Source organism: Zalophus californianus, chromosome 6, assembly GCF_009762305.2.
Source record: "Zalophus californianus isolate mZalCal1 chromosome 6, mZalCal1.pri.v2, whole genome shotgun sequence".
NCBI lineage: Eukaryota > Metazoa > Chordata > Mammalia > Carnivora > Otariidae > Zalophus > Zalophus californianus.
The window spans coordinates 59,863,864-59,886,000 of NC_045600.1; the positions used below are offsets into that span (position 1 = coordinate 59,863,864).

The window sequence follows — 22,137 nt, forward strand, 5'->3', positions numbered from 1 at the left end:
TGCACACACACATGTTTTGGCTTCCATGATGGAAGTCTGAGATAAATGAATAAAATATTTGGTCTGTTACCCTATGCAAATGTGTTTAAAATCATAATGAAGGGGCATGAAAGGAAAACATGATGAATTACTCCCTCTCCTTGAATCCGTATACTATCCCATTATTCCTCTGCATTTTTATGTGCAACAGGACCAATGGTTTTTGTAAAGCACTTCACAAAGGCCTTCACACGTTGTTTGGATCCTCATATGCGGTAGGGAGATTAGATAGCATTGTTCCATTTTACAGATGAGGAAACTGTGGCTTATAAAAGGCTGAGTGATTTAGACACAGAGTTGCAGCTTGCACATGTGGTGCCTTTGTGTGAATTATGCAAAGTTGCCCTTTCCCCTGGCAGGTGCCTCTCCAGGGCTCCAGCTTGGCAAGTGGGGTGCAGGCGGGACCTCAGCCTACACACACACACACACACACACACACACACACACACACACACCTTTTTCTGTGCACAAACTAATGCACATGGCAGCCCCGGTCACACAGCCAAGAAGTGGCAGAACCAGGACCTGAATCCAGACCTCCCTCTAGATCCTCCCTTGTTCTACCTTGCCTTTTCTTCCAAGGTTAGGGAATATTCCTTTCTCTTTTCTCTTTTAGTCTACTTTGAAGAAATTAGAGACTCCTAGTAAGAGTTATCTGCTCTTTATTCTTCATTGGCTTTTTTCTTCTTTTGGCTGTATATAGAGTTCCCTCTTCTCCTGGAATTAGAGATTTAGCACTAAAGAACTACTTTTTTCCAGCATCTGTTTTGGAAATTTGAGGCTCTGTTACATTTTGTTTTTCTGGTGTGTGTGTGTGTGTGTGTGTGTGTGTGTGTGTGTGTTAATTGTTGTGGTTATTTTTGATACAGGTTTTCTGGAAAACCCTTAAACATTCTACTTTGAGGAAAAGTCGAGAAAGTTGTAGTTCCTTATTGCAGAAGCTCTTAACTGAGAGCAAATCAGAACCTGACATCATCTTTTGAGAGATGTTCTAGATTTTAACTGAGCCCTTCAGAACAACCTTGCCATTTCTGACCTCAACTTTTATTCCTCATTTTCTATGTCTAGAAGAATAGGGCAGTTATTGGGGTTTTTTTTAAATAGGGAAAGGATGAATAAAAAAATTTTTTTTCGTTTGTCAATTGTCTAGAATAGTGACTCTAACAACAGGGCTATACATTTGAAAGTTTTCAGCTGCACTGTTTGGTTATCTGAAATTTAGCTTTTTATAAATATTTTATTTTTGGTTCTTGAATTTTTGTAGATGTTTTAAAAATGAGGCTCTCCTTTTATAAGTCAAACTTAATTGTTACATGTGCAGACATTTTAACATCCACCTTAAATCACTAAAACAACCTTTCTTTTCATTAAAGGAAAAAGTCATTGTTGATGGGGCTTTGAAATTTTATTTTGAATTGTTAGGATGTGGTTTGTGGCTTCTGTAATTTCTTCTTCATGAATTGTCAGCATCTAATCAAGAACTAAAGCTGTTTAGTAATGGTATATGGTACATTTATATACGTTCCTCCATTCTCCACATAACATTCAGCTGCAGAGTGTAATGAGTAGGATGTTTAACTCAGTATACATAACTTGTTTTAAATTATTGATTGAACTTTTCTAGACGTTTGCCATTGCTGGATTAGGATCTGGACTAACAGAAGCTATCGTGGTTAACCCTTTTGAGGTAGTAAAAGTTGGCTTGCAAGCGAATCGGAACAAATTTACAGAGGTAATCATTTAATGTTTTCCTATTGGTGAGGGAATGTAAAAGAATTGTTTTCAATATATGTATATGCTATATATATATAAGTATGAACCCAGCTCTTAGTCATTTGTTAAAACCATAGCAAATTATTGTTAAGGAAGTAGCATAAGAAAAAGTCAAGTTTCTTCCACAAGGGAAGCGTGAACAAAAATGTTCTAAAGTCTGATGGGCAAACGCATGTTTACAAGTTTTTATTTTAGATTTGGAATGTAATCTATAAGGACTTATTTGGAAATGTTTCCCCTACTTTTGGCAAGACTTCTATTTCACATTACGCTAGAAGAAACTGAAGAGAAACCATAGAGGTGATAATATTGTGCTTTAAAAAAAAATTATGGAGTCATTTTTTAAAATTGCCATACTCCTTTCTCCACTCCACCCACCGCCCTCCCCCAAAGATTCTGATAATCTGTCAAGCTTGTCTTTTGGTTTAGTCTGAATGAAGCAAGTTACTAAACCTGTGTAGACATCACTACTTGGACAATGATGGGTCCTGACATTTAGTCACTGGTACATGATGTTCCATGAAGACAGGTGCCTTCACTTCCTCCCAGTTGCCTAATAATTCCCTTTAAACCACCAAGTCCAACTGTTCTTTTATCCTTTGGGGTGCCAAGCACCAGGTAAAGGAGAAAATAAGGAGATTGGCATGCTAGGTCCTTCCTTCCTCAGCATTTTAATTCCACAACTGGGTAGCATGTGGTATAAATTGCTTTGGAGTATCTGCTGACCTGAAGTTCTCTGTAGAATAGTTCCCCTGCCTACTACTTAAACAGCTGCTAATGGGTGGAGACCCCCCTCGCTCCCACCCCACTTCCTGCCTGCTGATACTGCTTGAGAGCTCCCTGGCAGCTTCTTGAGCAGGGGTGTGGGAAAGGAGAAGGGGCCCCGACTCACCTGTAGCTGCCAAGACCCAAGGAGGACAGGGTTGGGCTGCTTCAGCAGATGGTAGCCACTCAGATGAAGTCCATCCTAATTAAGGGATAATTTTTTTTTTTTTTTAAGTTTCAGAAGGTTGCCTTAATTGGGGTGATATTCGGCACTTTAATAAAAATTGAAAAACCTTGCATTGCCCCAGTCTTTGTTTTGTTTTCTATTTCCTTGAGTGAAGGAAAAAGGTGGTGAGGAATAGGAAGAAAAGAGAAGAAACACTTTTCGAATGCCCTATTGAAATGGAGCAGCCCCCAGTGAAATCTGTTCAAGGAAATTTTGATTTATTAGACTGGGAGAGTTACCAACTAGAAGAAAATTGTGGAGCTCCTCCTCCTCCCCGGCCTCCTTTTTGTCCTTGGGAAGCTTGTCAGGACAGCAAGGAGGGGGCAAAGGAAAACAGGTATTCAACTGCGGTCCTTTATCAAGGCAGCACATAACCGGAGGGACGCAAATGGGACAGAGCACCAAGGAGCACTCATGGGAATGAGAATAGTGAGTCATCACAGCACCCCTGCTCATGCCTAATGTTGTCTCTCCTCTGCCCTCAGGGAGGTTTCACACTGAGGCCAAGTAAGAGCTACTAAATGTGTTGCTTGCGTTAAGGCCTTGCTAGAATACAGGAAACACACTTCCAGCTTAACACAAGAGTATGTGTACATGGTCCCAGCTCACTGACAGGAGTGTGCTGTGTGTCAACTATTTACGTATATGCAGGCAGGCAGTTTTTAAGTGGGGGGAGAACAGGCGCTTGTTTGGGGTCATTTCCTTTGCAGAATCCACTGAACTGGACTCATTTTTAGGTATTTACTTAGACAACACAAAAAATTTCGGTACTTTATAACCTTCAACGAGTCAGACTTGGTCAGGCATGTCAGCATTTATTTCTGACAACGATCAAGATTCAGTAGCTGAACTGAGGTGGTGCTTTATAGGCAATATTGATCAAGGAAAAAGGAGTTGGTGGTAGTCACCCAACATAAAGTAATGGAACTATGCTTTCTGAAAATGAAAAAAAAAAAAATCTGAGAGGAACAGATGACATGATGAGAATAGCAAATTTGGATTTAGTTCTTTAAAAATAACTGGTAGTCATTTTTGGCAACTGTAGCTATTTCCTATGTCTTTTGTCTAGGACCCACTAACTCCAAAGCCTTCTTCCATTGACTAGCACCTTCTTTTATCCAAAAAGGAGATACTTTTTGTTAATCTGTGCCTGGGTTGGAGTAATCCAATTGTTAGGTGTGCTCACTTCAACATTTGTATGGCCAAGAATACATATTACTTTCTTCACTCTGAGGCTTTGTCAGTTGTCAAGAAGAGTGTGCATTGGAGGTGATGGGTGGGGTGGGGAAGAGGAAGAGAAAGGAAGGAAGAACGGAATTAATGATCAATGCATTTAAAGGTTATACTTTTAAAAAAGTTTTAGTCCAAGTATAAAAGTAATGCATATTTATGTTAGAAAGCACAAAAAAAATATCTCTTATGTAAATAAGTGTGTAAACATATTAAAAATGATCTATACTCCAGAGCAGTGCTGGCTGATACCAATATAATGTAAGGCACATTTTCTAGTACCTATATTTAAAAAGGCAAAGAGAAACATGAAATTAATCTAATACTGTATTTTATTTATTTATTTTTAATTCTGTAACCCAATACATCCCAAATATTGTCATTTCAACATGTAGTCAGTATAAAAACTATATGAGATATTTTACACCCTTTTCATATTTGGTCTTTTAATCTCATGTGTATTTTATGCTTACAAGCACACTTCAGTTTGAACTAGGACATTTCAAATAGTCAATAGCCATGTATGGGTAGTGATTTCCTTAAAGGACTGTGCAGGTCTGTCATGCAAAGGAATTCATACAAACTTCTAAATTGTGATTACCTCTGGAAAGGAGTCTAGAAGAGGGGGAGTGGAAGGTAAGCGTTTAAGGGAAGGGCTTTGTGTAGTTGAATGTTTATCATGAGAATGTATTCAGCATTACCTGTGAACATTTACTTTAAAAAGTAACATTTTCATCGTAGAAAATTTAGGAAATCCAGAACAGTATAAAGAGAAGTATGTAATCCCAAAGAAATGTTCTTTGGCTCTGCCAGGATCAAGCCTCCCTTTAGGGAGAAGTTTCTCAGCTGATTTCGGTATGAATGACTTGCTGGCCCATCTTAAGGCTCAATGTTGCATAATTCAGTTTCCATTACTTCATTTATAGTAGCAGAAACCCCCGTTTTTTCCTCCTCTATAATTTCTAAGAAACATTTAAACCTTACATGCGAACTATCAAAGAACATATAAACAGCTGTCTAGAACAGGAAAGCCACAGGTGAACTGGCAAATCTGGCCCAGGGTTGGAGAGAGAGACACCCATCATGCTTTTTACCATTTTCTAACATGGCCTTGAACAAGTTTCATGCAGTTCCCTCGGTGATAAAATGATGGCGATCAGTCCAGCTGTCTTACAGCAAGGCATTTCTGTGAAGCGGCTAGAAGCACAAGCTCTAGAGGGCCATCTCTGTCCCTGACAATGTGACAAGTTCATGTTTCCCACTCTATGGTCGTTTCCAATTTTGTCAAAGAATAATAGCAATAGGGTTGAGATGTGTATGCAAAGCTGTCAATGTAGCCTGTCGGGTAGTGATGGTTTAATGTGTCAGTAGGTGTTATTACATGTTTTTATGAGAATTTAAATATGATAATATATACAAAGATCTTAACACAGAACCTGGTACATGGTAGGCAGTCAACGAACGATAACTATTTCAAGATGCAAGTTGATCTTATAAATGCTTAAGTTTACCTAAAGACATTTATCGTGAGATAGTACCCCAATTAATATTGAGCAGTCACAGCTGACTCCAGCTGTGGGCACGTAGACAGCTTACTGGGTGTGGTTTTTTCCCTCGGTCCACGTTAGGCAGCGCTCAGCTGCCAGTACGATCCATTCAGCCGGAATTCTTTATCAAGGCTTAAGGGCTGGCAGCCTAGTTAGAGGAGACCTACTGACAAGGTCTTTAAACTCAGATGCAGATCTACTATCATGAACAGAAGTAGCTGGATCTCTGCTGTAAATAGCTAGCAGATAGCAGCAGAAGCTAGAGATTGACACAAAAAACATTTGAAGCCACTTTGGAAAGAATTCCAGCACAATCAACATAGGCTTCCTCTGGAATAGTTGTACAAAATTAACATGTATTTTATTTTGAGGGGAGGGGGAGCGGGAGAGGGAGAGAGAATCTTAAGCAGGCTCCACACCCAGCACAGAGCCCAAAGCAGGGCTCGATCTCACAACCCTGTGATCATGACCTGAAGCCGAAATCAAGAGTCAGACGCTTAACCGAATGAGCCCCCCAGGCGTCCCAAACATGCATTCTTGATCAAGCCCACTTAATCACTTCACATGGAAGTTTTGAACTAAGCTGATTTTCAGCCTTTTCGGTTAATTATAGCTACCAGTTGTGGTGGAACACTCAATGGATGGGCTGCAGGCAGAACGGCCACGTAGCTTGCTAACACCTTTAAGAAAAGCAGAGCAGTTTCCCTTATTTTGCCTATTTTGCATCGAGATAACTCTTGTTGTCCCCGCCGGTAGCGTGCGTTTCTCAGGCAGCCTGTCTACTATTCAGCCCTTCTATCCTCCTGTCTTAGATACCAACTGCTACAGATTCCTACACAGGCATTGTGGATTTTCCTATTTCCCCAGCCAGAGGAGGCGAGTCAGCAATGGTCCTTTAAAGATGAACATCTCCCAAGAAGTTGCTACAGCTGAGAGAAGAAGCTCTGCAATGGACGACAGCTGAGGGCAACCATAGTCAATGTTAATCTTAATAATCCACTTAACGTGGGGCGCCCGGGAGGCTCAGTTGGTTAAGCGTCCGACTCTTGATTTCAGCTCAGGTCGTCATCTCAGGTCCTGGGATTGAGCCCCAAGCTGGGCTCCACGCTCAGCAGGGAGTCTGCTTCAGGAGTCTCACTCTCTCTCTCCCTCTCCCTCTGCCCCTCCCCCCATGCACTCTCGCTCTCTGAAATAAATAATCTTTAAAAAAAATACTACACTTAACGTCTTGTAGGCAGTGATTGCGTGGGAAAGATGAAGGGTGGGGACTGCCACAGTCTCAGGGAACACAGAGCAAAGTCTAGAAGGAGGTTGAAGGAAGTAGGCAGATATCCCCCTCGGTCCTGTGGGAAGGGCATCGCTGGCAGAGGCCCAGAATGGGGCCCTCTTGAAGAATGGGTTCCTGAACAGGGGGGCCCTCTGGCTGGGGTCCAGGAGCAGGACTGGCTGAGAGCAGAGGCCGTGTCTGTGACATTCTTGGAGCCCTAAGTGCAATTCCCATGAGGATTTCCAGGAACGGCAGGTGACTTGCTGGCTCTGGCTGCAGGGGTTCTCCCCTCTGTGGTCTAGACTTGATTCTCTAGCCAGTCAGAAGTATGTTACCCATAAAATATGCTTTCCCGCTCAGTTTAGCCATAAACTCTCCTAAAAATACAAAGAAACTGTGGTTCATTTGGTTCCTGATACTTCCCTCATCCCCTTCCAGCTTCTGTGTCAAGGATTTCAATAGGTGTGCTTGTCCTGCCTCTATTTTTTAAATTACCAGCATATCAGTCAAAGACTATAATCCTTGCCACACTTCCTCCAATTCCAATACCAGAATCTTGGCCAGCATCTTAAAATTCACAGTGAATAAAGAAAACCGGTCTCTAATTTAAATATGCTTGACCTTCTGTGGGGAGCAAAGTAATCACAGCTTTGTCATGCTCTGGTTTGGTTCAGTGGGTGTAAAAACATGTTCAAATAAAATCGGGCTAGACCCAAATTTCCCCCCGTCCTTCAAACTAAACCCGAGCAAAGTATTGTTCTGGTTTGTAGTCTCTTTGGCTTAGGACTAGGCTTGCCCGAGGATTTTTCTACTGGAGATGGTTGCATATCCAAGTCTTGCCGAAAGTGTGACTTTATAGCTTGTTGTCCTTATAGAACCTTTCTCCCCTCTAACTGGGTGCATCGTTTTTTAATCTATATATTTATAAGACCTAGAAGTCCCCTATCACTTGTGCTAAGCCAAGCGGTGCTTGGCTGGCATGCTCTCTGCAAGCCTGGAAAATGTGAATTTCTCCCCAGGAGCAAAATCTTGGATGAATTGTTTCCCAGTTTTTCTCTCCACTTTGAAATCTACTTCAAAGTTATTATTTGGCTAACGGGTTATGTTTTCCTTCCCTTGAGGTCTATAGGATTTGTCTCTGATGTGTGTGGATGGGGGACAGGTTTTCCTTCTACTTATTTTTACCTACATTACATATGAACATAATCATTCTCACCCCCAAATACGAAACCAAGTCTTAAGTGAATTGCAAAAGCCTGTTTCCCCTCTATTTAGTCTTTAAAGATGTTCAACCCAAGAAAAGAATAGTCTTCTACCTTTATGATATGATTGAAATTTTAGGGTGCAATGAACGGATAGCAAATGTGTCATTGATGGTAAACTCTTTGAAGATAGGGATTATTTAAAAAATTAGTTCAGGGTTTGACTCTGGTTTTGGATAAACACCACTAGATATAATTCTGTACACTTTCTTCTGGGAGCTTGGTAATCTAATAGAGATCAATTAGATCATATATGAGATCACCAAGCTTAGTGATTATTTTCTCCATAGGCAATTGACAAATGTTTAAACTTATAGTATGTGGAGTCAACATAAAGTAAATAGAAGGACCGCATTTGTGATGATCTCTTTCAAGAAAGAGGGAAGTTGAGTTAGAGAGCAAGCGTGTGGCTCTGTTTACAGATAGTGTGAGAAGCCAGCTTCAAGGGCATGTCATCGTTCGTGATGAGGTACTGAGTTAAGTTCAAATGTTCCTGCATTGCCATGTGAAACACTGCCTGGAAACTGTTCAGTACCTAAATTATTGCTTTCCAGTCTATGATGCTTGTGGGCAGAAAAGTGAATTATGTCTATGAATGCATTCCTATAGTCATCTTTCAACAATAGCTAAGGCAGCAGCCAAGTTGTGTCTCTATTATCATTTACAGAAAATAGACTTCAGTCTTCCATTCAGCTGTGCCAGGAACTCTAGAGTTTTGCTTGCAGAATGGAGACTTTGAAGTAATGATAATAGCTACCATTTACAGAACATATACTATATGCCAGATACTGTGTAGGATGCCTTACATGTCTTTTCCTTTATTTGATTTTTTCAATTTATATAATTTTTCAAATAGTAAAAGTATTGCAATGTTTTTTTCCCCACAAATCAAGTAATACAAAGCTATATAAAGAAAAAACAGTTGATGATTTTCACCAACACTCCCCTCTCATCCCAGTGCTCTGGTAACTGCTTATGCATCCTTCCACTTTTTCCAATGCCCACACATACTTAGTATTTCAAATTCCCCCACTACTCCTGTATGGTAGGTCACTTTCTCCCGGTTTTATAGATAGGGAAAATAACGCCTAATGAAAGTGGTAGCTCTTAGGAACCGAACGTTAACATAGAGTTTTCTTTCTAGGCAACCGCACTGCTTTTATTGGGATCAAGAAATGTGGGTGATCGTGAAACTTAAGGGAAAGTAGGAAGTGTTTCTAGAACTAGGAAAAAGCAAAGCCTCCTCCCGTGGTGCCAGGTTTTTCCGAGTGGTCACCACAGCGTAGGCCCCTTCTTACCTCCTGCTCGGCCGGCAGTGGCAGGGGTGAGGCACCTCAGCCTCTCATCACCTGGAAGGCCCGCGTATTCCTCCAGGGACGGTTACCAGGCGGCAACTTGGGGTTGAAGGAGCTGTGTGGAGCAGCATCTGGGAAAGTTTGTTTATGGCAAATTACCATCCACTCGCAGATTGTTTAAAAATTAGACCCATTCATCAAACATAAACTCTAGATAGAGCATAATTGTATTTGGCGTGTCTTTTTGTCCATAATCTTGCCCTATTAGAATAAGCTATAATGATGAATTAGCGAAATATCTCAGTGAAAGCAAAGTTTAAGTGTGGGATTTTTGAGCCCAATTCCTCTTCTTTCACTTACATTTTGTTCTCAAATAAAAGGAAGGGATTTTTTTCTTTTTTCTTTTTTTTTTCAAATTTATGAAAACGCTTCAAGACTTTATTTGAGTAATGAAAAACATAAGTGATCTTCTATCTCCTGAGGAACCAAGGTATTTTCCTGCCTAAATGCAGCAACTGGATCTCCTCTTTTTTAACAAAGCAGTATTTTTCTGAAGGCCCAGATATGGACACTCACTCCATTGTGCAAAGGTCTCATCCGGTTTGCTTCCCAGCCATGTGATGAAATTCAATGCAACACCCTATTCCATTGGCTCTAAAACACAGCAGAATTCACCTTGCCCTGGGAAGCAAGTAAAGGAACGCATGTGGAGCATGCTGCCTTTTGACATGGTGTGCCTAGAGCTCTTCTCTGGCTTCGGGGATGGAGGAAATTCATTGACACACACACCCCATGTCTCTATCTACTGGCCATACTCTGATTGCTATTTACTCAGAGACAATGCCTGCTCCCTACACTTCAGTCTGTGGTCTCACAAGCTAATCAGAGCCAGCTATGGTCAGTAGTTGGATGGAAGAACTCCAAACAAAATAGCTCAGGCTGCCATAAGTCATCTCCGTGATTTGTTGGTAATCCTGGACTCTCCGTTGAGTAAGGAATCAGTGCCCTGGAGTAGCGCAAAGAATCTTCTCTTTAATTAAGCCTCTTAAGGACTTTTAAAACAGAAATTTGATTCCATATTTTATAACCATTGTGGAAGATTCTCATGGGTGGATCTAAAAATTATCAGCCTATCTCCCCGAATAAAAGCCAAAGCAAAAGTATTTAAATTTCTAGAATATGAGCAAAGTCCTGCATGAGACATTTAGCACAGCACATGGCACCTACTAGGCACACAACAGGTATTTGTTGAAGAAATGAATGCATGAAAGAAAAGAGAGTTCCCAGAATTAGCAGTTGGCCCTAGCTAAAATGAAACCTAAAGACTTTGAGTTACGTCAAATGGAAACACTCTGGCAGGAACCAGTGAACTGAGGATTTCAATAAACCAGTGTGGAGAGCAGTGTGATATCACAGTATAAGCTACATTCCAATCCATTTATGCTCCCCCACTTGCATTCTGGTGCAGTCGATGAAGAGTACATCTAGGAAAGTTATCATGCAATTTGGCCCACAACTGGTAACAAAATATGAAAATTGCAGTGAATCTAAATGTTGGAAAGAAACTGAACTGGTAGGTGATCTGCTGTGTTGGGTAGTATTGGAATCATTTGGTTGATGATGCTAATCAGTCACCATTTTTGTTTTGAAATGGAAGCCCAGTAATCAAATAAGTTTAGTAAAATTCCTTGTGTTTGCCGAGATCTAGTCAAAATCTCTATTTTCCTATTTAAGCATCCCAGTGGAAATCATGTTTTGCCTTTTTAATTAAATATTTGCTTACATGTGTGTGACACAATGTTGCTGAATGAAGCAAAAAGCACACTTCTGCTCTTTATGGGGAATTAGAGAAGAACTCAGGTTTTTCTCTATCACAAGGCCCCAAGAAAAATGTATTTGGGTTATGATGTATCTGTTACCTGTATCAATTGGATTATTAAACTCTGAAACTCTTACCACATATGTAGAACAAGAATGTCCACAGAATGAGAACCACACCGGACGCAGAATCCTGCTTAAGCCATGTACCAGCATTTTTACTTTAGGCCTGCTACTTAACAGTCCTTGGTTTTCTCACCTGCAAAATAAGGAAAATATACCTGCTGCCCATCTTACAAGATTGAGGAAAGCAATCAGATATGTTACAATGGCAAATCTATGCAGGCTATAAAAGTATGGACTTGGAGTGGGAGAGGCCTTAGTTTGAGCTTTGGCACTACCTCTATGATCTTGAGCAAGTAACACAACCTTAGTTTCCCCATCCGTCAAATGGGAATCTCACACCCTTGTTGAGAGGATAAATCACATGATATGTGTAAACTACCAGACATCTGTGATAATGGCTAACATTGATGAGCACTTACTGTGTTCCAGGTACCTGGTTAACACACACAATTGTGCTCTCCAGGCGGTAAGCTGTGTGAGGTGGAGGCCCGGTTGGTGACTTTTTTGTTCCCAAACTTTGCTCCCATGCGGTCTTGCTTCTATAGCCCACAGACTTACCCAGTGGAGAATTCTTACCAAGGATGTTAACTCTAAGGGTCCAGAACTCTGGAAAAAGGAAAGGACAGACAGAGGAACGAAAAGGAAGAAGCTAGTTATACATGCCCTTCGTGTCCCTCAAGTCAGCCTCTGCCCTTTTTAATGCCATTGTCTTCAGCTAACAAAGAAATTGCCTGTTATTTTATTATTTGAACTATTTTTATTATTATCAGCACTATTGCCATTATTATTATCAGCTAATATGTAGTGAATGCTTACAGAGGACAAAAATCCATTGACTTAGTTATCATCACAGCAATCCTATAAGGAGATTCTCTTTTTCTCTTATTCTTATTTTACATATAAGTAAAGTGGGGATAAATCAGAGTGGATAAAATCCTTTCCCAGGCTAGCAGGTGAGATTGCTGAGACTCACACCTGGAGCTGTCTGGCTCCAACCCGCTATTTCTTTTTTTTTTTTTTTTTTTTTTTTAGTGTTCAACGATTCATTAGTTGTGTGTGGCACCCACTACTCATCACAAAACACGCCCTCCTTAATACCCGTCACCCAGCTACCCCATCCCCCCACCCCCCTCCCTTCTGTAACCCTCAGTTTGTTTCCGGGAGTCCAGAGTCTCTCATGGTCTGTCTCCCTCTCTGATTTCTTCCCATTCTGTTTTCCCTCCCTTCCCCTGTGGTCCGCCACACTATTCCTTATGTTCCACATATAAAGAAGATGTGGTCATATATACAATGGACTATTACTCAGCCATCAGAAAGGATGAATACCCACCATTTGCATCAACATGGATGGAACTGGAGGAGATTATGCTAAGTGAAATAAGTCAAGCAGAGAAAGACAACCGGCTATTTCTAACTACTGTGCTACTCTCTGATTTTACTTAATGACTCACAACTAGAGTTCAAGCTCACCCAGCCGCTTGAGTTCAAAATCTGCCCTCTGGCTGCCTTCCTCCGAGCAGGGGAGCAGAGCCTAGGCAGTTTGCTCAGCACTTCCAGAGTCTTTCCAACAGCAATGAACTTCTGCTCAACTTATCCTCAAGTCTTTTTTGAAAACCAAAATAATTTGTGTTGATAGTCAATGTGCCAGAACACAAACAAAAAAAGCCCCATTTTGTAGAGCAGAGAGTGAACTTTAACCTTCTGAGAATTTTTGGTTTTCCTATATGAAATATTTTTTTATTATTTTAAGATATAGTCTCATGTGTTTTTTTCCTGTTACAAAAAAAGGTTTCCTTAAAAGCTTAATGCAGTGTATTGTAATTAATCTTCTTAGGTGAAAAGATGAAGTTGAGTGTAGTATTGTAGTCAAGAGTTTTTAAAACATTTATCAGCAAAAACTATAGGATTTACTATATAAACAAGCTCATTTAAATGCATCATGTTAATTACATAGCTATAAATACAAGTTGGATGAAAAGGCTTAATTGGATTTGTTCTCTGTTCTGCTGATACAACCTTAATTGCACCTGATAAGAAAACACTTTTAGTCAGAAAGCACATCAGACTGCAGACCACTCCAGCAACCTGCTCCAGAGAAAAATCAAACAAATGTCACATCAGTGCTTACCTCATGGGAAAAAAAAAATACTGAGCATTTTCCCTTATTTCCTATTCAGTCAAAATTTAAGAGTAGAGATATCCCTTGTACCGTATCTCCAAAAGGACGCAATCATTCAGCTTTTTATTGAAGCCCACGTGAATTGTTGTTCTTGTAAACTCTAGTGAGCTCTGTAGCGTGTTCCAAAAGTAGTGATAGACTGGGTATTTACCCAGTAGGGTATTTCAAGGTTGGGTCGTCAATGGGAGGGCTGGAAAGAAGTAAATTAAAGGTAACCCACAACTCCCAGTGCCACTGATTTGTCATTTATCTCAACGAGTGATACACACATTAATTGTGCACCCTCTTGAGGAAGTCTACAGACAACTATCCACACCCGATTTCTTTTTTTTCTTTTTTTTTTAAAAGATTTTATTTATTTGACAGAGAGAGAGCACAAGTAGGCAGAGAGGCAGGCAGAGGGAGAGGGAGAAGCAGGCTCTCCACTGAGCAGGGAGCCTGACGTGGGGCTCGATCCCAGGATGCTAGGATCATGATCTGAGTTGAAAGGCAGACGCTTAACCGACTGAGCCACCCAGGTGTCTTTTTTTTTTAAGATTTTATTTATCCACACCCAATTTCTAACCTAGTGCCAGTTTAACTCTTGAGGCAGTGAAATCAAGACTACTTGTAACATTCACTTCAGAAAAACATAATTAGAAAAGTAGCTATACTGGATTCAGGAACCAAATGTAAATTCCTTTTGGATTATGCAGTTATGGATTACCAGTTTACCTGTATGGCTAATCCCCTCCATTATTGTGGGTAATCCAGAATTGGATACAGCTATTTACACGTAGGTAGTAATGATAGGTATTACATGACATTAGTTTCACTAATTCTACCAAAGGTGTGGTTTTGTTTTTTTTTTTTTTTTATCAGCAGTCTTCCCTTGAAGGCCTGCATGCATGCAATTTTGTTTACTTTTGGGGCTTCCTAATTTTAAAAGCATGGATCTAGGCATGATTATTCATGTTGGGGGAAAAAAAAAGTCCCTAATAATTCTGGCTTGAAGGGAGGCTAAAATGGTAATTTACTCTATTTCACGGTCTCAAAGATGATCTCTCTGGCTTTGCTTCTCTCTCCTGCAGCAACCATCCACGATGAGTTATGCAAGACACATCATTAAGAAGGAAGGCTTGGGACTCCAGGGCCTCAACAAAGGATTTACAGCAACTTTGGGACGTCATGGGGTTTTCAACATGGTTTATTTTGGCTTCTACTACAATGTCAAAAACATTATTCCTGTCAATAAGGTAACTATTTAATAGATTATAATCCTGGGGGAAAAATCTCATCAGTGATGATAGCTACATCTGTAGAGTACTCATCATGTGCTAGTCACTGCACTGAACACTCATATCGAATCTGATCCCCCCCGTTAGCCTTATTCATGGGGTGTCATTATCCCTATTTAGGAATTGGAAACTGAGGCTTAGAAAGATCAAGTAAATTGTTAAGTAGTTAAGAGCAGAGACTTGAACCCAGTTCTGACACCAAAATTCATCTCCTTGAAATATGCGCCGTGACACTTGAATGCTTCCCATTTATCACTAACAGAAGCTTCTAAAAACTGTGTTATCACTGACTTTTTTTAACCTCAGAAACATAACTTTCCCAAGAAAGCTGAAATTTTCATATTCTAAATAAATTTTGAGCTCTGGGGGGAAATTATCAGCCTAAAATTTAAATTTTACCTAGATAATTAATTTTTAAATTCACCTAAGTTAACTAGGGTAAGCAGTAAACCAACTCTTCAAGGATCATCACTTTTCATGCAAAGTAGTAATAATTATAAATATATTTTAATGGTAATTTACAGATTCTAGCAGCCTTTCAACTTCTGCAAGATAAAAGTAGCACATGATGTGCTTTAAACCCAGCTTCTCATCTATAACAACACACATTCCCCCCACCATCATATTGCTTGTTTGCATTGAAAATTGCGATCCTGGAAGCACTGACTGGTGACACATTTTGCACATGCAGACAATTTCCCACAGGCGTTCAGTTTTTTATTTTGCTTAGTACAAAACTATTGATGGATTTTTATAAACCATAAAAAGATTTCTAATACGGCTACCACCAAACTCTTCAGTAAAGTTGATTATACCTACGTTTGCCCAGCAATACCCCATATTCTGGGTCAGGACTTATCTTAAGTAGCAGCTGAAGCCAAGGGATGTTCCACATTAACCATCTGTTGGTTTGGCCTCATCCACTAGCCAAAGTTGTTAAACACATTTCACTGTATTTGGAAATCTCAGTTATTGAGTAGAAGCTTATGTTTGGTTGGCCTGAAATCTGTGATTGACCACAATATATAGACACCCTTCCCTCACTGACTGTCAGTTCTGACTCCAGTGGTCCTCAGAGCCCTCCTTCTGTCGAGAAATCACAGAAATCAAATGCAATAGATACTTTGGGCTGAATGACATGAGAGAGTTTGACTCTTAATACATTGAGATTCTTTTTAGCAGGAATGGGCTAAACAATTTGTGGTACCCAGGACAAAATTAAAATGTAGGACCCTTGTTCAAAAATTACTAAGAATTTCAAGACCAAATAGTAAGGCAATAAACCGAGCTCTTCTAAGTGCAGGCCCTGGGTAACTGCACAAGTCACAAATGCATGAAGTTGACCCTGTTTTTCAGACTCTGAGATGAGTACTGCATACAACATGGGAGAAGAGTTGCTGCCTCCATGTCTTCGGCTATCTAGTCTTGAGACAGATAGAAATCACACACACACAATGAAAAAAAATTATATAAATTGTTATATATTTTATTACATATATTTGGGCATATATTTTAATTCATATCATATTATAAAATGAATTTGGTTCTATTTAAGAAAGAAGTCACGAAGATCTACATATGGTCATATGTTAATAATGCTTTAAAAATATCTGCAAGTGTAAACTTCATTCTACAATTAATCAGTGCATTTAAGTCATTAAATGTTATGCATTATATAAACACAGAAGCTTAACTATTCACTTATTTTTTTAAATACATCATGATATCCTGAAACTATGGAAACCACTCATTGATCTTGCCAGTTGCCAGGGTCAGATCATAGCAGCTCTTATAGGCCACACTAAGGATTCTTACCTTTATCTGAAGAGCACTAGGAAGCCAACAAAAGATTTTAAGCAGAGAAATTACCTGATCAGTCTGGCTGCCAAGTGGAGAATGCATGGAGAGGAGGTGGTGAGGGAAGGGCAGGGTATAACATGGAAATGATTTCAAAGTGAGATGCTAGGGCCTCAGACTATGTTGTTCATGGTGGAGACAAGGAGAAGTGGACAAATTTGAGAAATCTTCAGAAGGCAAAATGTATAGGATGTGGTGATGGAGCATACATAGGCATGTTGAAAAAAAGGGCTGTGGATAGAAATGCTGCCTAGGTTCTTGGCTTGAGCAACCAGCACGGTGATGGTGCCATTTACTGAAAAAGAAAACCGTTGAAAGAGAAACAAGTTTATGGGAGAATATTAAGGGCTCATCCTGGAAACTGAATTTAACTGCACTTGGAACTAAAATGCAGATGGGTCGGGGATTGGATGTGGGTCCTGGAGCTTTAGAGGAAAGATCTGAGTTGGAGATACACACTTAGAAGTCATCACAACCCAGGGCGCCTGGGTGGCTCAGTCGGCTAAGTGTCTGCCTTCGGCTCGGGTCATGATTTCAGGGTCCTGGGATCAAGCCCTATGTTGGGCTCCCTGCTCAGAGGGGAGTCTGCTTGTCCCTCTCCCTCTGCCTCTCCTTCCTGCTCATTCACTCACTCTCTCTCTCTCTCTCTCTCAAATAAATAAGTAAAGTCTTTAAAAAAAATCATCCTAAACCTGGGCGAGTGTCCCTTTACTAGGTGAAAGATCTTGGGCCAATCACTTCACTGCTCTGAGCTTCAGCTTTTTTTATTGTATATTGAAAAGCTACCTAACAACATTATTTTGAGGACTGACAAATAATATATGAAGTTGTTTGTGAATTTTAAGGTGCCACGGAAGTGTTAGGTGTGCTGGTCTCATGACAGCGATGAGGGGAGGAGTGGGGGGAAGGCAGGTGGTGGAAACAGCGAGCACATAGAACAGCATGAAGAATTTTTCCCCAGGACTGTTCCTTTTGCACTTAAATGAACACTGTTTTTTCTTGCCTAGAACAAAGTCATTGATTTTATGTGTTCTGTAATCTAAGCCTGATTCAAAACTGGGAAACCAGTATTCTTTAAATCTAAACCATAATAAATCAATCCTTTGTGAAGGGGAAGGTATGATAATCATTAAAACATGTTGAAGAACGTCATCAAGTTGTTAACCATGAGGAGGAGGTGGTGTTCCTTGAAGGCTTTATTCCATCTTCGCCGTGGGCTGTCTCTAGCCGTATACTTTGGACGATTTGTTTACAGGGTTATTGTTTCAGTTCCCTCACCCAGTAATTGGTCATTCTGTTGTTCCAAGGGAATTCGAGATTTCCCCAGTCCTGATGGCATGAAATAATTTTAGATTTTTTCTTTAATGTATTTTTTTTAATCCATAAGTGGTCTTGCAATGTTTTCCATTTTCAAAGTATTTTATTTTAAAAGAAACTTCATAATGATTATCTCTGGGGGTGGGGGAATGGGGAATCGTGTGTGTGTGTGTGTGTGTGTGTGTGTGTGTGTGTGTGTGTGTGTGTGTGTATGAATGAGTGAGAGAGAAAGAGAGAAACAAAACAAGCAGCAGTGGAGGGAAAGTCCTTTTTCTTTATATCATTCTGAGCTGTTGGAAGCTCCTGCAATAAGCATGTATTAATTTTATAATAGGAAGTAAATCAGTGAAAAGTTTAATAAGAGTCTCATAAAATAGAATACCTAGTTAACTTTTTCACATTTTTTACAACTCTGAGGCTATCTATAGAGGTAAAATAAGAACTTTAAATGGTAAGCCTGGAGAACTCAGGTCAGACATCCACCCCTAAAGTTTTTAACTCTTCAGATTGGTGATCTCTCCATTAGATATATTTTTCAAGAGATCACAGAAATATCCTGATGTTCTGTGCCATGTGATACTATTAAAACCATTTTTGTAGACTCCGCAATTTTGTCTGACCCCCATCACGATAACTGTCATTTTCAGGTAAGAAAACCAAATGAGAAGTTACGGCCCAACGCTGGAAGTTACTGAAATAATTTATCTGAGGTTATACAACAAGGGGGAGGGAGTGAACCAGAGGCCAGAACTCTTTCCTCTACACCATGCAGTGCTTTAACCCTTGTGTTTTGTCACACATAAATGACCGCTCAAAAATGATTACTGAAATTTAAATACGTGAAATAGCTAGAATATCCAGATAATATGACCAACTTCCTCTTCTGTCTCCTTCAGTCCTGTAACCTGGCCCTCCCTTTCCATATCCTTAGTCTATAATTTATAGAAACCAAGAACGAGAAGTCATGGCCCTGGAAGAAGCAGGCATTAGCTGTTTGAAAATGGTGCCTTGGCTTAGATTCTTTCAGATTTATTTTTAGGCTCTGGCTGTTCCTATGGTGAATGCGGGGCTACAATAGAGCAAAGACTGCTTTGGATGTTAACTGACCATGGAATCGATTTAATGGAGGCATTCATTTACATCTTGCATGAATGGAATGGAATGTCAGTATAAAGAATTATCCCTTCTCCCCAGAAAGAGGCATCACTTCTCAAAGTAAAGCCCACTGGAAGCAGGTATTGATTAACTTAAATGCTGACATCTTTTTCAAATATCCATGGGAGTAAGCTTTTGTTGCAAAAATAATTTCTTTCATTCCTGTTACAAGGTGGGGCTGTTGGAAGCCTATTATTTGTGATGCTAACACAGAAATGAGAATCGTAAGATTCAAATGTTACATCTCTTTAATAACCTTGTCCTCTAATTCCATATTTACTGCTTTTCAAATGTTTCCATAAGTGAAATAATAATAATAGTAGTAGAAATCACTGTCTGAAGCTCATGGCTGTCAACAGTATTAAGCTGTGCTTTCAGTTTGCATCCTAATTAAGCATGTTTGCAAGTTATTTTGCCAAAAACAATAGACCTTTTGTGTTGAATTTTGCCATGATATAAATTACATGTGTGGGTTAGAAATATTCTAGGAGAGAACAATTTTTCATATGTTCAATTTTTCTTACTTAATAAACCATTTAGACCTGTCCCTATGGTCATTTTACTATAGACAGCATTAAGTCAAACATATTTTATTTTCTCCTAAGGTAATATTTATAAAAGTTAGCCTTTTAGAAATACAAATGTTTTTCTTTTTCCTTTGATTTTTAATATTTTCTTCATTTTATAAATTCTGTAGAGAGTCAGAGGGCGGTGCCAGATGCACTTAGTTTATCAGAAGAAATGTGGAAATGTGTTCGTTTCATGATTTAAAGCTATATCCTTCCCTAAGGTGTGCACTAAGCTGAATGAAAAATGCACCTTTGGGTTCAAGTGGAGAACTTATACAGAACTGTTTGTATTTTGGAAAGAAGAATCTCAGTAGAATTAGATCATAGTAGGATTTAATTTATGGCCATTTATTTTTCTGATTCTCTCTTACTCGATCATTAGTCTTACCAATCATCCGGTAATGGGAAGGGCAAGAGCATTAAAGTTTCATTAAGAACAACTCTCCTTTCTGGGAACCACTGGGCTAAAACTACAAGTATATATTATCTATAAAATTCCCGGATATGTGACAAGATTCTGTGGTAAAAAGCAGTATCTGTCGTTGTCAGTTTTCACAGACTCCCTGGGCTATGTGTGTTGGGGAGAAGGAAGGCATGGGGGAGGGCCGAGAGAAGGGGGCAAGGATTCAGACACTTTCTGAAATAAAATGTAAGCCAAAAGTTTCCAGTCAGGCACCACCCAAGTGGATGGAAGTGTGGTACCTGTAGCTTTAGGTTCTCCGTGGGTTCCTCCGTGGGTTCCTCCTGTGCCTTCATTCTAAAAGCATTCACGGCACATCTATGATGTCCGGGGCCTTGCCTCCCTGAGTGTCCACACTGTCCCTGCCTTACCGGGTTTTACAGTCGACGAGAGGAGCCACACGATAAACAAGTCACCACATGAGGCCCTGGACTGTGACAGTCATGATGAGAGGAGAGCCACGAAAAGACAGACTACCACGCTCCGGGAATTTATAAACCAAGATCCTACTCTAGACCGATGGCAGGGCAGGGCAAGGACATAGACAAGGCCTTCCTTCAAAAATGATGTTGAAGGGCGCCTGGGTGGCTCAGTTGGTTAAGCGACTGCCTTCGGCTCAGGTCATGATCCTGGAGTCCCGGGATCGAGTCCCGCATCGGGCTCCCTGCTCAACGGGGAGTCTGCTTCTCCCTCTGACCCCCCCCCCTCATGTGCTCTCTCTCTCTCAAATAGATAAATAAATAAAATCTTTAAAAAAAAAATGTTGTTGAAGCTGAGGCTCAAGGGTGAGGATTAGCCAGGCCAAGATGAAGAGGATAAGTGGAGACCAGACAGATCTTCGATCTTCAGTCAGAGAGAAGAGGAGGAGTGACCGCCCTGAAGCTGACAGAGGCTCGGGGAACTGGGGAGAAGACAAAGAGAGAGGATAGCTGGTGTATGGTGAGCCAGAGCAGAGAGGCGGGAGTGGACGCTGCAGAGGGGGACTGGGCCAGAGTGTTCGAGGCGTGTAATAAGGCACTGGACTCCTCTTAAATGATGTAACTGAGGGGGCATGTCAAACAAACATATTACATAAGCAGGACTCAATGGGCATGGGAAAGTTTCATTTATAGAAGCAGCCCAGGAGTAGAATCTCATGAAATAAACTTGGTTCAAAGACTTCTTCTTGATCATATGCCCACCTCCATATCAAAGCATCTCAGTGTGTCCTTGTTCTAACTTCCCAACCTTTAGAATTTTGTTTTGGAAACCTGGTTTGTTCGTTTTCCTTGGGGTCAGTGACTTTATTGAGGCAAGGAATAAATGGAGCACACCAAAACAGAAAAATCTTACTGAGTTCCCAAGGAAATATATTAATATATTCCTGCATTCTGTATAATAATACTCAGTGATACAGTTGACTCTTAGAAGGTATTATCTACCCATGTAAATATTTATAGAGAGATATTTAAGGAAAGGGTGTGTGTGTGTGTGTGTGTGTACATATATATGAAATAATCAAGTGATAATTGTTATGCTTAAACCCTAACCCATTTTGACATTGTATGTGTTTTATAATTTGAACTAAGTGGGTAAGACGTTTAAAATTATTTTACATTTCACAACACTTTAAAGAACAGCTAGCTCAGGGGGAAAAAAGGAATTTTCATGGCTATTTTCTGAATGGCTACATTTAGATGCTGAGCTTTTAACAAGACTTTGATTTCATTCCAAAGCCGAGAGCCCTGGAAGGATAGGATCTTGGGAATACTCTACATTCCTTAAAGAATGCTTATCAATTAAACCATCTCATTTTAGTTGGTGACCTTCTGTGGAGTGAGGAGCTAGCATTTCCCCAAATTATCTCACATAAAGAGAAAACAAACACAGTAATAGATTCTTCTGATAGCTGTCAAGTGGAAACAACTGTATTTTTTAATTAAGCTTCAATAGCAGGTATTTTCATTGGAGGACAAAACAGCATGATACCATGACA

At 40.1% G+C, this 22,137-nt stretch overlaps 1 protein-coding gene across 2 annotated transcripts in view; it reads left to right on the forward strand.

The window, feature by feature from the left end:
- Window positions 1–22,137, forward strand: part of SLC25A21 (solute carrier family 25 member 21) — a 479,968-nt gene that overhangs the window by 440,001 nt on the left and 17,830 nt on the right. For both annotated transcript variants that reach the window (XM_035728242.1, XM_027572196.2), the window contains 2 exons: window positions 1,664–1,771; window positions 14,598–14,762. In XM_035728242.1, coding sequence (XP_035584135.1) covers window positions 1,664–1,771; window positions 14,598–14,762 — 273 coding nt within the window. The remainder of the gene's footprint in view (window positions 1–1,663; window positions 1,772–14,597; window positions 14,763–22,137) is intronic.